The sequence below is a fragment of the Phalangium opilio genome, unplaced genomic scaffold, assembly GCF_054372755.1.
Source record: "Phalangium opilio isolate 3A_F unplaced genomic scaffold, DU_Popi_V2 ptg000662l_1, whole genome shotgun sequence".
NCBI lineage: Eukaryota > Metazoa > Arthropoda > Arachnida > Opiliones > Phalangiidae > Phalangium > Phalangium opilio.
In genome coordinates this window covers 614,385-630,281 of record NW_028324246.1, presented here as the reverse complement: position 1 = coordinate 630,281, position 15,897 = coordinate 614,385, and the positions used below count along the sequence as shown (strand labels likewise).

The window sequence follows — 15,897 nt, the reverse complement described above, 5'->3', positions numbered from 1 at the left end:
GCATTCCCAAACTTTCAGTTCAAGCTAGCACCATTAAATACAAAGTGAATATCTAGTTCGCTATGGTTCAAGAATCAAGAACTCGTGTGAGATCTGCTGGAACTTGCAATACTAGAGACTTATTGAGAGCTAGTTCTAGAACGACAAGCGAGAATTGACTACACTCGGTTAATTTTGCAGTCCATCTTCTTATTTAGTCCATAGTAATTGCCTAGCTTTGACAGCGCCTCAGCAGGCGTCCCTTTACGAGAATCTATGACGTTTCAACTACGTCACTGCATGACAATCTCTCACTAACCAGTGACAAACATATGGAACATATCCTATTGGGAATTAGACTATTCATAGTTTCACCAAAAGCACATAGATAACAACATAAGATGTGTTTTAATCTTCTTACGAACTTGTGATAACAATCATTATCTAGGTATGTGCTTCTGGTTTCACGGTTTCACCTAGTCTATTAATTTCAATTAGTTAATTCCGCTAATTATGCAAAAATAATTTAATGAATGAAGTTTGATATTCTAATTTTTATTAATGCATCTTCCATACAATGTTGTACAACTTGTACCATGTTTTTTTTTTTGTTAGTCAGGATCCTTAGTTTTAAGTTAAAAAGATTCCTGCGTACATTTTTTTTTGAGGCAAATTACACTGTACAAACAATGGTAAAAGCAGCAGTTAAGAACAATTTTTTTTTATTAAGAAAAAACAAACGTAAGAAACTGGAGGGATTTGTCAAACGCTCTATATATATAAAAGGATCGCTTGACTTTAAAAATAATTCACCACATTGTGCGAGGGGGTGGGGGGGCGAATACCTAAAGATTATACTAACTACTATTACTTATTTTTCTCCTATATAAAATTTTAACATAATAGTATAGCATAATTAAGCTTAATTCAACGTAATCTTAAGCCAATTTGAACTACAAAAATCTATCTTAAGGAATGTATATTACTTAAAAAAAAACGTCATTCACTTTTTCAATAAGCTGCCGTAATTATAATTCAATAATTACGCAATTATAATTATAATTATAATAAAGTAAAGCACATTCCAAAAGATAATTTCCTGTAGTTTTTTTTTTTCAAAATTTATGTTGAGGCAAACAGACTTAAAAGCTGAAATTTAACTTTTATTTACTGAAATAACAGTTTAATTTTAATTAAATTGCGTGTTTTAGCTTTCTGCAATTTTTTCAAGATGGCTGGCTAGCTGGCTTGTACCTTTGTGAGCTTTTATATCTGAATGATAAGTGAATTCTAGCAGCCAAATTAAGCATCGGTTATTAAACTATCAAATCTTTCCTTGGGATGGAAATGGGAATGGGATCGCTAACGTTATCAAACTTCAACTAATATTAATTACTTTAATTAAAAATAGAAATTAAATACCCAGCTGATAGTCGTTTGTCTCCCTTTGAAATATATTGTTAAAGACATTATCTTCAACAATGTATTTCAACGAGTAAAAAATTAATATAATAATATTTATTAACTGACCAGAACGATAACTATTACAATTAATAATTAACAAACCAACGTTCCCTTTTCGTGTTTTTTTTTTTTTTTTTAAATTCTTTGATAATTAGTTTACTACAATTCTTAATTTATACAGATATATCAAGTTATACATTGAGTCACACCGCTTCTTTTGTGACTTTTATTTAAACCTATTAATTAATTAATTAATTAATTAATAATACCAGTCGTATTCAATTAAATAATGTTTGACCAATTATTATTAAAAACCACTTTTTTTTTTTTTTAATTCACACCTGAGCAAACATACCATATTATTTATTTATTTTTTTTTTTGAAGAAAATCCGAAGTTAGGCCATGGTCCAGGGAACTTTTTTTGAGTTTATTTATAAAACTAAGCGATTATTTTGATAATAATTATAATACTATAAAAAAAAACTGTGCCTGCTTAATAGAAACTATATTGCAAATAACTGAACAAGCCGAGTTTTCCATCAAAGTGCTTGCTGCATTTATTTATTTAATTTTTAAACTTTAATTTAATTACTATTGAGCTGGTGTTGGGTTTGGTTAAAACTAATCTAATAGTTTGTATGTTTTTTTTTTTTAATATCTTTTAAACCTAAATTACGGCCCCTATTTTGTTTTTACTTATTTTTGGGTATCGTATAAACCACTTTAACGGTTGAATCTATAGCATCACAATGTATTAATTTTTCCTCTCGAAACCATTCTTTATTTAGTTATTATTTTTTTAGACTACTCGATAAAAAAAAATTAATTTGAAGTTTCAAAAAAAAAAATGAATTTGAAGTTTCAAAAAAAAAATGAATTTGAAGTTTCAAAAAAAAAATGAATTTGAAGTTTCAAAAAAAAAAATGAATTTGAAGTTCCAAAAAAAAAAAAAATAAAAAAAAAATTTAACTTTAAACCTAAACTTCGGGGGATCATAGATAATTCAACGTACATGTGCGATTATACCAGGCATATTTTGTTTTTAATTTTTGTCATCACGTTAAATGACAAAAACGGTAAAAACTAATATAAAACACAAAAACCAAGTTTCAGTTTCAGTTTCAGTTTTGTTATATTAAACAAATCTTTCAATAGTTATGGTTACAATATAATAATTTCAGAGTTGTTGTTTTAATTAATATCGGCTAGTGATTAATATAGTGTTTATTTGCGAAGGCTGTATGAATTTTTTTTTGTTTTTCTTAAGTTACCCCTATATAGTTTTACAAAAAAAAAAAAAACCTGTAAAAATTTTTCTGACGAGAGAATTATACATTAACTATTAATATAATCAAAAAATTGACATTTTTGCTAAGTCTTTTTTTTTTTAACAACTCTATAATTCTTAAGTCGAGCTTAACTATATACACATCTTTTACAAAAAAAAAAAAAAAAAAAAACCAACTTGTTTTTTTTTTGATATATAATTATAATTTCCGACAGTATTGGGTTATTTTTTTTTTTAAATTAATAACTAAAAAGGTTTTATTTATTTATTTCAAGACGCAATTTACAACTTTTTTTGTTATTAAAGAGCCAAAGATATTTTGTTTTTGAGGGAGTGAGAGAAAATTTTATAATATAGACTAAATGAAAATAGGAATTACATTTTTTTTTGGAGTTTTTTTTCTTGTTTGTTTGTTTGTTTGTTTGTTTTCCAAAAAAAAAAAAAAAGGAAAAAGAAATATTAAGAAAGAAGGCTTTGTCTTGCTTTGTTTGTTTTTTTCAATTTTTGTTGTTAAGTTTGTTGTCGGGGATTAATTATTTGTCATTATTTTTACAAGACGAACTTTCCAATGAGGATTCCCATGGCTAAAGCCGCCACCATAATAATAATCTGCAGGTTAGTGAAGGTGGATTGGGATTGTTGGGCGTAGATTTTGGTGTCAGCGTAGGAGCTTCCCACGCCTCGAAGCCTATCACTTTCTTCTTTCAATCTCTGGGTGGGTCCACTGCGAACCGCGCCGCCGGAACTAGTCTCAGGGCCGCGAAGTCTTTGCCGTAAATTTTCCTTAAAAATAATGTTAAAGAATCTTTCATTGTAATACAGGATCGGTAGATACAACTTGACACCCTTTCCGACAAATTTTCGCTAAATAACACGGGGCTTTTCACCTCCAATTACTTAAAAACTACAGCTAAGTTACTTTCCGGAATATTCTCAAATTAACAAGTAACTAATCAGGGTGTGCCTTTTTCAAGTTTCATCAAAAACAATTAAGTCTAAGTACGTTATTTTAATTAATTCGTAAAAAGACATTGGGATGAAATCTTAACGTTAAAGAATGCCTATAAGATAGTACCTTGCTATCGACATCGTTGCTATCTCCAACAACTCCATCCTTTGAGCGTCCCACATCCTCAATTTTTCTTCGATCAACACTGCCTACCTGAAAAACAAAGAAATATATGGATTATTTTCCAAGTTTAATATTACCATAAGTTTATAAGTGATATGTTCCGTAAGTAATACACTACCTATAGTTCGTAATGCTAGAGACTTACAGCTCGAGCTATTTCGAGAACGCGCGGATCTTTCTATTTAGTCTGCATTACTAAGCCTTTGACAGCGCCTCACCAGGCAACACTTTACGAGGATATATGAAGTTTCACCTACGTCATTCACTTCATGACAAGCTCCAGGTTGTAACTAGTGACAAACTTATGGAACATATCCTATGAACTAATGATATTACGCGTAATGAAAATTTGAAGCTAGAAACATCCGATATTTAACTTTCAAATTTATGGCATAACACCCGAAGAATGAATACACCAGTTTACAATTTTATGATATGCCTTTCTAGCCTGTGTCAAAGGTGAGAACATGCTGTTAAACTCTCCGACGATTTTAGCTAGTGAATGAAGGAGCTGATTATTTCTACCTCACAATGTTTAGCCACACCTCTTAATAGATCTACTGGTATGATTTCCACCACAAATATACATCATAATTAATGAATATAACCAAAATTCTAACACCTAAATTGACACTCACCACCTACCTGTAAGAAAAACCATGTCTATCTAGCACAAGTAACATAAATAACTACTCATAAGTGTACAACGTACAATACCCACAAAACATTTTAACTATGTCCTGTTTTCACTTGATACACTTAAAAACGAATCATCTATAAATTATTCTAGCCAAAATGCCGAGAAGGATATGTTATGCACAATTATGAGTAGTTCTACTTGTTATTAAATTATACAAAAAAAAACACCATTCATGCAGCATTCGGTGCAATAATTTTCTAGTCACAGACAAGTGCTTGTTGAACAAGAACTTATAACAAGGGGGGGGGGGTCGTTTCAAAAACGAATGCTTTGACAATTTTACCTTGAACATTCAAAGCAACTCGTTTGGGAATCCCCAAAATTCCGGATGGGGTTTTTGGTACGGTATATATAATATATGTAATGCGCCTAAAGGGTCACATGGGCATCTTACCTTTGGAGAGGACTTCTGGGACGGTGTCTTATTGACTGAGACTACTTCCTCATTATTTGAAGTCTCTACATGACCCTGTAAGAGCGCAACACAAAAAAAAGAGACAAACCACACAAAGCTTGGTATTGGTTATTGAACGTGGTTTTAGTGAACGTTGAAATAATCGCACACTAGCTGTGCTATTAGATAATAATCAGGCTAACAAAGTAAGACTTCACATGTGGAATAAAAAGACAGACTGAAAGCAAACTACATGTGCTTTAACATTTTCTACAAACCCTCAAAATGTTTTAAACAGATTTCGCAAATATCCCTGATAACATTTTTGGTCTTTACCAAGGCCTACTTGATCCTAAGACCATTAAACACATACGCTGGAATGGAGATACAGCGCGTGGTTCTTTTAGGGCAATATTGAAACCTGTTCGACCCAAACCATAGCCATAACATGATCTATGAGTAGAAAAGTTTCGGGATATTCCCGCTAGGGGCGACGACAGCCGATGCCATTAGAAGAACGGGGGTTTTAGCTTATCATTAAAGTCAATTTGTGTTTAATGGCCTTAGCTTGATCAAACCCATACCATTTTTAGCATCGCTCCAAGCGTGTTTTTTAGATACAAACCAATCCCCGATCTTTCTTCTCCCAAATCCCTGCATATGACGTAGGCTTATTTTTCACAAGCCTACTATTAACCATTAACCCAGCTTTCAAACACTAACGAAACCAAAACATAGTACGTGACTAGTTAGATATTAGTTTAGGTTTTAGTTAAAACTACATTATTGAAACAAAGTAAAATAAAACCCAATGCAAATAGAAAATAGTATAAAAATAGTTTATAGACTTATTATTATACTGACTTTAGGTGATGGCTTCGATTGACTCTCGGAAACAGCTTTTGTTGGTGTAATTTTTTCATCTCCATTTGCTGAAGCTGGATCAATGTTGTTCTAAAGTAATAAAACCCTCCAGAACATTACAACTCCGTAGGTTTTTTGAGTTTAAAGGAAAAGTTCAGGCAACATTAACGTTATACCTTAAAAGAACAGCCTTTTTTTAAATATAAAAGGAATTAAATATTAAAAGAAAAATAAATAAACTCTTATTACAAAATGATTAGCATTTAATTAGTCTTAAAAATAATCAAGGACTACTGCGCCATCCGCCATTGATTTAGTGGCGTCTGCTAAATCGAACCATTTACCACTACAGGATTGGTTGAATTCTCGCATGCTGAGAGAGGCAAGGGTAAGGGAGGATAAGGGAGGTTCTGTGTAGCAGACGCCATTAAACCAATGGCGGATGTCGCAGTAGTCCTTGATTATTTTTAAGTCTAATTAAATGCTAATTATTTTGTAATAAGAGATCATTTATTTTTCCTTTTAGATTGAAAAACAGGCCGTTCTTTTAATGCATAATGTCACCCGAACTTTTCCTTTAAATATCAAATAGCTCAATTATTGTGACCAGTACTGCCACAACCCTTTTAGACCTAAAAACAAAACAACTTACCCGATTTGATGGTTCCGTAAGCGGTTCAAAAACACACCTAAGTTTCGAGTCCATGAAGCTTTCGGGATTGGCTTCTCTCCACTGCAAAAGAAAATTCACATAAATACCACGGAAATTGCGAATATTTTATCAGTGTTAACATTTACCAGTGTATCTTGATTGAATTCACCATCTGGAGCAAACATAGTTTGAACCATAAATTTGTGTTTATTTTTCTCATCAGGATTGTACTCAAAAGGCTGTAGCATAACTGAAAAATTCAAATTAATCCCAATTAAAGTCAAATATATATATATATATATATATATATATATATATATATGTGTGTGTTATGTGGCGGAGGAGGGACATACCAGCCACTTGAACAGAGTCCTTAGCTTCAATAATGCCACTGTTAGGTCGTACGCAATATTGTTTTGGTGCCGTTGTTTTCACTTTGAAGCATACTCTCTGTTCTGTAGGGTTTGACAACTTTAAATAAGATGTCACTATGTTTTGAAAAGTACCTGAAAACACGAAAAAAAAAATATTAAGTTTTACACAAATTTTACCATCATCGCCTATAGCAATGGCAATTGCTTATTTTTGAATTTGTTAGACAAGCGAAGCTTGCGTTAATATTTACTTTTGTTTATAATAATCTATGTTACAACCTCAAAATTTTTAATAAAATCCTCAGTATTTAATAGTAATATTTATTTTTGGTAGAAAAATCGCAGCAGAGTTCGAAAAATAAAACCGAGTTTTATTAAAAAAAAAAAGAAAAAAAAAAACCCAGCCCACCAGGTTTTATTTGTTTTTTTTTCTTTAGCAGTTGCATTGTAGGAATTGAACTGCTCTAGGCCTAGTATTAAGTCTTAAAAGGTTTCATAAAAGATAATAAATATTATTAAATAATGCTTTTAAAGTTGAAACAAAAAATATCTTAAACTACCTTTAAAGTGAAATTATTCTAACATTCAAATTCATCAAAATTGAAGATCTTAGTGATGGGTTTTATAAAGTGGGTTTTTTATGGAGGGTAAAACCCAATAAAACCCGTGGGTTTTTTGGGGTTTCTTTTAATTTGAACCATGGTTACCAGCACAGCACAAACACATATAGAACAATAAATACACAATCTTTTAAATTCCAAAAAAAAAAAAAAAAAAAATATTTATGAGCTAACCAACCATCTGTCAAATAATAATTCAGCAATTAATTGCCGAAATTGTAGAATTGATTTAGAGGAAAGTTCTCTACTATTATTTCACGAGATAAAGTCTTGCCACACCTGGACAATGCTTTGAAAAATCAACATTTGAGGTTAAAAAATAAATAAATTGAAAATTCAAGTGTATTTCAACGTAGTATTGATCAATACACTTGAAATTGATGTGTCTTTTAAAATGTTAAAAAAATAAATAACAACAATAGTCACAAGTAGATGTACCTATATTTCCCATATCAGGTATGGGAAATCTACCGTGAATTATATTTTCACTTCATTGATAAGACAAAATTAAAAACACGTGTAATTATCTCGAAAGTGAGGTGATTGACAAGGGTTGTTAAAAATAACACAGACTAAGGCCTTTTCTGTGATACAACGTTTAGACTGAAGTAAATAGAAGAGTCAACTTGAGTTAACAACTTAGGTAGCGTTGATATAAGTTGAAATAACTAACTAAATCACCAAATGAGTTGGTGTTAAAAAAGTGTCAGTTCGGCAACCACTTTATAAACTAATCTAGTTGAGCCAAAACTTATATCATCTGAAAGACTCTTTACATTGAGAACAAAATTCACCAGACAACCATTTTTATCAAACAGAATTGTTAGAATCATAAAGCACTAATTATTAATTACACTTAGCAAATTTAATTATTAACTCTCTCTCACACTTGAAGGTGATAACTCTGACACGCGGGTTTTTTGAAACTCCTCTTGTTGTTCATAAAAAAACATTATTATTATTGGGTAACCTCTCCCAATAAAACATTTTTCTATAATTTTATGTAACTTTACAAATAAATCTACAAAGTCTGTCCCATTTAAATATCCCTTTAAAATATAGACAATTCCATAATTTTAAATTTTTATTCTATTAAGCTAATTATATTTTTATATCTTTCCCTTCTTATTCTTTACCATGTTGAAAGAGGTAGGAAATTGAAAGGTCACTGAATGAAGACCCCTTTCATCTTTAAAGCAAATATTCCAAATATATTTCCTCTACATGTTTTTTTTTTCTCTTTACTATTTGAATGCATCACTAAGTCCCAAACATTTCTAAAGAAACAGCATTCCTTTATTTTCTCAAGAAGTTTCCCCATCTTCAGAATTTCCTCAGTAAATTTTAATTTAAGTTTTTTATGGATTAGTGTAGCACTTCCTTTAACCATTATTGAATTTCTGAGACATTACAAGTCCTCTCATAGTGCATGGTCAAGTGAAAATGCAAATACATTATGACTTAGTTTTTCCCCTTTAACCTTTTCTAAGTCAATGTTAATCTTTTGCTTTGAATATAACTGTTGGGAATGCTAGGGGAACCTTTTTTGAGTCTTAATTAAATTAATTGAGATAGTAAACTAACCCTAAGCAAGGCTAAGTTTAGCCTAATCACCTAAGAAAAATACTGGATGTCACTGGTGACTGACACTTAAGACTTAAGGATATATTTATGGTTGAAAATTAGACAGTTGCTTAGTCATCTAAGCTTTACTTAAAATTTAATATTCTAAATTTATTTAGAATATGTCTTAAAAGTGTATACACCAAAAGAATATTATCAAACAAAAATGTCTCGAATTTCTAATTAAATTCATTAATCCATAGTCACACATTCAAAATTTAATATTTAGGTCTACATCTTATCACAAGTGATAAAGATACTGGACTTATGTAAAAAGCTTGCAAATTTAATGTACCGTTATATGCCTTTAGTGTAATTATAGAAAATAATTCTTTTTAAATGGGCTCTACAGCATTACGTTCCAAATTATAATGAATCGGTGACTTTTGGGCGAAGTTTATGGTTAAAACATGGGTGTTACTGAATGTTACAGATAACAACCAAGGCTAAACAAAGATCTCTAAGGTAAAAATGCTCGCTCGCTGTAGGGCAATCTGGGCAAATTGGCGATTCTCACCGCTACGCGCTAAGCCTAAAGGGAAAAAAATTATATTACCTTTAAAATGGAGTTCGTTTGACGGTTCCAGTACTAACACTTGCTCCTTTTTAGACATTTTTACTTTCTAATTCACAGTTTTTCAACGAAAACCGCAAAATCTCAGCTATTAGATTCCCGCAATAAAATATATGATCAAGAGCCCAACGGGGAAAAAAATCTAAGATGCCAAATTTTGCATGGTTGCAGACATGGAGGTATTACACTCTTTGGCCAGTTGTTGTAATCGCGGAACCGAAGAGATAAAATATTTTTGTTTTATTTAGTTAACCCACTGCACCATTTGGTCGGACTCCTCACTCGAGTCACTCACTTCAGTTCAGTTCAGTATAGAAAAGATTCGGCCTGACCGATTTGGAAATTTTAGCAGACGACATTGAAGGGAAGATCTTGAAATAATACCTATTTTATGTTCCTATCCTGTTCCTATCTCTATGTCCAAAGTCGGACTGAACGGAGTCAACGCGCCCTTCAGTTCAGTGAGCATTCAGCACTGTTCACTCTTCAGTTTGTCTTTGCTCCATAGTCACGGGTGTGAGTTGGACACCACTCACGTCATAGCTTAGGGGAGACTCCAAAGTTCTACTCCTCTCTTTTATACTCTCTTCAAGTAAATTATCACGTCCGCTTGTCACATGTTCTAGATAAGTGGAGTGGAAACTGGATCGTTTTGCGGTGAGTGATTGTGACTGGGAAGCCGGTTAAATTTATTCTTGGAATTTTGCCGCTGCACTGACTTCGTTAATTACAGTTCTCGGTGTTAAATTGGGTTAGAGAGTGACTCAGTACTTTTCGGTTTTTCATTTAGCGCTCATTATTTCGGTTCAGTTTTTATCTCCTTTCGAGCTATAGGAGAAGTTTGGTTTGGTTACATAAAGCCTTTTACCTAAGCCTTTGTATTAAATCTTTTAAATTCAATGATGAGTGCTGCAAGTGGTACCCTCCTTATGAGACTGGTCTCGGCATCGGTCACCGCAGTCGGCCGATCTGGTACAATTATTAAAGATATAATGAAGAAAGGTGAACTGGGCATCGTTCAGAAAGCCATTAATGACTTGCAAACTGAAGCTGACAGATCAGTTCAACGATGCATTGTGGCTTCACTTGAGAAGCAATTTCCGGATGTGGCTATCATTGGTGAAGAAATTCTGGAAACTAAAGAAATACCAGACGATTGGGTGGTAACTAACCTAGATGCCAGCGTTCTATCTCACGCTTGTCCCGAGGAATTTAAAGGCGTCAAAGAAGAAGATATAGTTATTTGGGTTGATCCTTTAGACGGAACTTCCGAATATACTCAAGGACTTCTAGACCACGTGACTGTCTTGGTTGGAATCGCTGTAAATGGAAAAGCGGTTGCGGGAGTCATCCATCAACCCTATTACAATTTCAAGGTAGAAACTGATCCTTCGAAGATTGGTCGTACAATGTGGGGAGTTGTAGGTCTTGGATCGTTCGGTATCACTCGCACCTTGCCACCAGCTGGAAAATGCTTCGTAACCACAACTCGTTCCCATTCGAGCAAATTGATCAACTCGGCTATCGAAGCTATTAAACCGGATGAAGTTCTTAGAGTCGGAGGTTGCGGTCACAAAGTTTTGATGTTGATTGAAGGTCACGCGCACGCTTACGTCTTCGCTAGTCCTGGTTGCAAGAAATGGGATACTTGCGCCCCTGAGGCTCTCCTTCACGCTTGTGGTGGAAAGCTGACTGATATGCTTGGATATGATCTTCAATATGACCGAAATGTTGATCATCCTAATTCCGCTGGAGTTTTGGCAACTTACGATGCGTCTATTCACGAATCATTTGTTTCCAAAGTTCCTGGAGATGTTAAGAATGCTTTAATTTCATGAACGTTTTTTCTTATTAAATGTTTATTTGGTTTAGCTGGGCGCTTAGGGCCCTATCAATGGTATGAAATTTTCCAAAAAAGCTCCGGTAATAGATAGATATTTTTTATATTCTATTTTTCACAGATTATTTTTTTATTCACAAATTGTAAATTCTCGACTTGTTATACTTTAAGCCAGATTTTTACATAATAAATTTTTTATCATGGTTGTTGAAAATTGTTATGGTAATAAAGTTTCATATATTCTAAAAATGTTTTTGTTTGCTCATATTCACTCTCCTTATTGCATCTTTGGTAGTTGGTACAGTCCACTAGTCCAAAACCAGTTTGGACTACTTTTTAAATCAAACCCCAACCCTCACTGGTCCCAAGGATTGCTTTAACAAATCAAACTTCAATACAGAGTTTAAAGGGCACTGTACTTCACTAGTTTAATTATTTAAGACACCAGCAGCGGGGGTCTCTCGTCCAGAGGGACAGTTTGGAAAAAAAATCCTTATTTCGAAGCCTGCAACCAATAGACAATCAGCGTCAAAAATCATCCTATCTTGTTTGAACTAATTAAATCGTTCATAGCCAGGTTATCTGAATGATCCCTCTAAAAGTCGAAAGTTCTTGTAAAGAGGGTATCTTTAAATTATCTCTAAGCAAGAAAATCCAAAATCGGTTGCCCCGAGTGAGGATCGAACTCACGACCTTCAGATTATGAGACTGACGCGCTACCTACTGCGCTATCGAGGCTATACAGTATGTTTCCCAGCAGTATGTTTCCGTCCATTAAAAACGCAAAGTGGTAAAGTAAACCCTCATGGCCTGAGTCAGGAGACACAATAATCAATATTCTCTTGTAATTTATTTCGTACAAATAAGAAACAAAAAATTGTTAAAATACTTTGAACTAGGTAGACCTAAGTCAATGGATGTTTCTTTGTTGAATTTCGCTTCGTGTCAACCGTATTCAATGATAGTTGCATGCGAACGGTTAAGCGTGAAAACTCCATAGGCAAAATCGGTTGCCCCGAGTGAGGATCGAACTCACGACCTTCAGATTATGAGACTGACGCGCTGCCTACTGCGCTATCGAGGCTATACAGCATGTTTTCTAACATATATAAATGATAACTAAAGTTATTATTTATCCATGTTTCCAGTGTTAAACGTGAAAACTCCATGGGCAATATGCCGCTGGTTGGACTTACTCAGTTAAATGCCAAGGATTAGGGCAGCAGTAACTAATTGAATGATTTACCAACTTTGCTATTTCTTTTAAATCATTACGTTAAACCTATAAGAATGTATGTAAAAAAAGCCAACACAGATGCAATAGGCATCTATAATAACGAAAAAATAAAAGAAACACCGGTGATTCTTCTCCCTGTTTCCACTGTGTTAATATGAAACACGAGCCTAGTAAGCTCACTTTGCTAGAGCCATGGAGATTATCCATTAACGGATCAAGTCAACATCTGTTTCAACGCTGCAGCACAGAAATTCGTTATATACACACAGTCATAGTTCATTACGGAATTTCACCAAATTGCATGGTCGATAACAGCAAAAATAACAGTAACACCACGGGAAGGTTTATAAAAGTTGTTTGGTTAAGTTCCTCAAGGTTCAGTCCGCGAATCGATCTCTAACCACGAAGCCTTTATATTATAGTGTTACAGAGACCCTATGGATTAAAACATGGAAACAGTACCTTCGGATTGTGTGGGTGAACTAATATTCCATCTGAGTGAACGAGTCTTAAATGTATATTTTTAAAATATTTTATTGAGACACCATAATTAACAAAATGTGCAAATATTGATTCTGCCAAAATAAAAACATTGAAACTAAACAAAGAATTAAAAGTTAAGACCTCTAGCGGGAACAAGTATTACATATTACTGGAAATAATTTTGGACAAAAGTAATCCGTACACTTTCAACTATTCTTTGCCTTCATATTCAAGTGTTGTATCGTTCACTTCGGAGAGAGATTGAGAGTCCGAAGACGATGACGAAGTATCATCTGACGTGGACTCTGTCAACTAATATATGTGGCAAATTAACAATCGCTTTTATGTAATGTAATTAATTTATGATGGTACTTGTTCATAATCGGGTTCGTAATCGGGATCCTCCGAAGAATGATATGACTGTGCATCCAGTGAATCCAGAATATTTACTAAACGTTCACCATCGTCCTTTCTTGGAGACTCCTAGTGAAAGACACGAATGATTCAAGAAACATCTTCAAATTTCATAATCGGTGTTGGCCATACCGTTTCTTTATGATGGTTCTCGTCAGAAGATTCTTGAACACTTTTCTCAGTGAGGGGAATTTTATCCACTCGCGTGTACACCTCCAAAGATTTCAAGTATTTTCGAATACCGCGAACCTTCTTTACCTGAAAATGTTTTAATGAGAAATTATGTCAATTAGAATTATTAGTGTCGAAAATAGGCCCGCTTACGTGATTCTCAATCCTGTTGGCGTAGATTTTCAGCAGCTTCTGGACAACTAGCAGTGCATTTGAAGTACATGGAAATCTAACACTTTTCCGTACTACAATATATTTACTATCAACACATTTGGCTTTGATTTCTTCAGTCTCATCTGCAAGGTTATTCACATAAAACGTTCTAACCTAGGGTCTACAACATAAACAAATACACACTTACAAAAATTATCTGCTAAGAATTTCTTGGCGTTTACAAGACGTTGATGGAGTCTCGCAACGAGACCACTTGCAATGGTATCAACTATACCAATACCAGGTAGACGTTTCCAAACACTTGAAACTAGGGGCATCACAAGATGTTGAAGTTTTTCTCTTCGGCTTTGGAATTCGGACAACGGTTTGTTCCCCAAATCATCTCCTATCTTGTGGTCCACGAGATGACCTTCATGGCACTCATCATCTTCAACTAGCGCGCGTGCGGGCGACATTTCCGTTGCCATCTTTCAAAGCTTTGCACTTGTTTGTAAGGCTAACAATACGCTTCACTAAAGTAAAATCAACTGTAATGCGATTTCCAATTGAATGATTCAGCTTATATCACTGTTTTAAAAAAGCAAATGTTCTTATGGGCTTATCAGACGCAAAAATGTGATGCTTTTTAATACGCCATAAAAAACATTCTGCGGGGAAATTTTCCCGGGTTTTTAGCTACGTGTGGTAATGTATAAGAACCTAACGTAGTTTCTGTTACGTAGATTGTAGGAACGGAGTTTTGTGTTTAATTTGTGACGTTTAGTGCGTTGGGATTTGTTGTTGTTGTTGGTCAGATACGATGAAAAGAAGTTTTGTAATGAATTGGTTAAAAAAGAATCCGCTACCGAGTTCGTATTGGAAAGGAGAGAACTTGTACAATCTTAGCGTTCATGCCTGTTTGGTGGCGTAGTTCAACTCTTGTACATCCTCCATTGCTAGCTCGAATAGATTAGATGGATCGGAGAAATATTTTCGAGAACGTCGCTAATCTTATAGACGAAATTCCTATTTCTAATTGCCGGTTCAATGGTTCAAAGCGTTTGCGCGATAATGATTTTGTATTTACAATCAAGCTTAAATTTCAAATACCAATACACACGTAGGTATTAATATGGATTTTAATATGGTTTAAATTTACCCAAAGATCAAGTTTTTTCTCTGTTGTCAAATTTTTATCATATCATGTCAAATATAAATTCCCCAATGTTCAAGTCTTTGTACTTGATTGCTTTCCATTAGCCAATAAGTGACCTTGTCTACGATAATACAGTTTAGCAGGTTCTCTGTATATTCTCTATGGCAGTACATGGGGAAGTTTTTAGAAGTCGTTTGGCTCAGCAGTTCATCAAGGTTGGGACCGTCGGGTCCGCAAGCTCCAAGCTATTAAGTCTATTAAGGAACCCCCTTATTCTAGACTCGTAACATTTTAGTTTCATGGTTAAGCCTAAAGAGCCGTAATATTGAACTTGAATATAGTAACAAACGTTAGTTTCTTAAACAAAGGCTTTCCTTTTCGTAAAAATTTGCGGAAAAATGGAAAAATAGTAAAGAAATTCCTTGCTTGATCCCTAGAAAACGCAAAAATTTGCTGCAAGTTACCCCTGAAACAAGGACAAATATAATTTGGCAATTGCCCGCGTGGTTTCTGACGTGCTAAGGTTGTACAGCACCCAACAATGATCTAAGGCTAGACAGTGGCTAAAGAGTGCCACAATAACATGAGAAATGGGTGTTAAATTTAATACTCGCGGGAGACGGGGTACGACAACTGGGTGAAAGGCAATTGGGAGCACGACAAATTGGACAACTGAAAATTGAGTGTCCGACAATTGGGAGATTTTTGAAATTGGGTGAGGTAAGAAGATTAGCCAGCATATTAGGGTCTCCACAGCAAGATAAAAAATCTCAATCAA

At 34.0% G+C, this 15,897-nt stretch overlaps 3 protein-coding genes, 1 long non-coding RNA gene and 2 other non-coding genes across 7 annotated transcripts; 1 reads left to right on the top strand and 5 right to left on the bottom strand.

The window, feature by feature from the left end:
• Positions 1-513: 513 nt before the first annotated feature.
• Vap33 (VAMP-associated protein 33kDa) lies at positions 514-9,895 on the bottom strand. Of its 2 annotated transcripts, XM_089863153.1 has the most exons (8): positions 9,648-9,894; positions 6,828-6,980; positions 6,621-6,724; positions 6,475-6,555; positions 5,823-5,912; positions 4,959-5,033; positions 3,808-3,894; positions 514-3,515 (listed from the first exon to the last, which is right to left on the bottom strand). In XM_089863153.1, the coding sequence occupies exons 1-8, from the start codon at positions 9,703-9,705 to the stop codon at positions 3,282-3,284; spliced, it is 882 nt and encodes a 293-aa protein (XP_089719279.1). In that variant the 5' UTR covers positions 9,706-9,894; the 3' UTR covers positions 514-3,281. The 2 variants fall into 2 exon arrangements, with proteins under 2 accessions (XP_089719279.1, XP_089719280.1); XM_089863154.1 differs by lacking the exon at positions 4,959-5,033 and having other exon boundaries at positions 9,648-9,895.
• Positions 9,896-10,280: 385 nt separating this feature from the next.
• On the top strand, positions 10,281-11,754 carry LOC149588190 (3'(2'),5'-bisphosphate nucleotidase 1). The gene has a single exon (XM_089863152.1). The coding sequence runs from the start codon at positions 10,565-10,567 to the stop codon at positions 11,501-11,503; it is 939 nt and encodes a 312-aa protein (XP_089719278.1). The 5' UTR covers positions 10,281-10,564; the 3' UTR covers positions 11,504-11,754.
• A 416-nt stretch (positions 11,755-12,170) lies between these two features.
• Positions 12,171-12,243, bottom strand: TRNAM-CAU (transfer RNA methionine (anticodon CAU)). The gene has a single exon. It is a non-coding gene; the product is annotated as a tRNA-Met (tRNA).
• A 185-nt stretch (positions 12,244-12,428) lies between these two features.
• LOC149588187 (uncharacterized) lies at positions 12,429-13,035 on the bottom strand. The gene is made up of 3 exons (XR_016380017.1): positions 12,923-13,035; positions 12,702-12,833; positions 12,429-12,604 (listed from the first exon to the last, which is right to left on the bottom strand). It is a non-coding gene; the product is annotated as an uncharacterized LOC149588187 (long non-coding RNA).
• On the bottom strand, positions 12,517-12,589 carry TRNAM-CAU (transfer RNA methionine (anticodon CAU)). Its single transcript has one exon. It is a non-coding gene; the product is annotated as a tRNA-Met (tRNA).
• Positions 13,036-13,256: 221 nt separating the features above from the next.
• Positions 13,257-14,645, bottom strand: LOC149588186 (uncharacterized). Its single transcript, XM_089862991.1, has 5 exons — positions 14,172-14,645; positions 13,964-14,106; positions 13,772-13,897; positions 13,598-13,708; positions 13,257-13,537 (listed from the first exon to the last, which is right to left on the bottom strand). The coding sequence occupies exons 1-5, from the start codon at positions 14,449-14,451 to the stop codon at positions 13,436-13,438; spliced, it is 762 nt and encodes a 253-aa protein (XP_089719117.1). The 5' UTR covers positions 14,452-14,645; the 3' UTR covers positions 13,257-13,435.
• Positions 14,646-15,897: the final 1,252 nt, after the last annotated feature.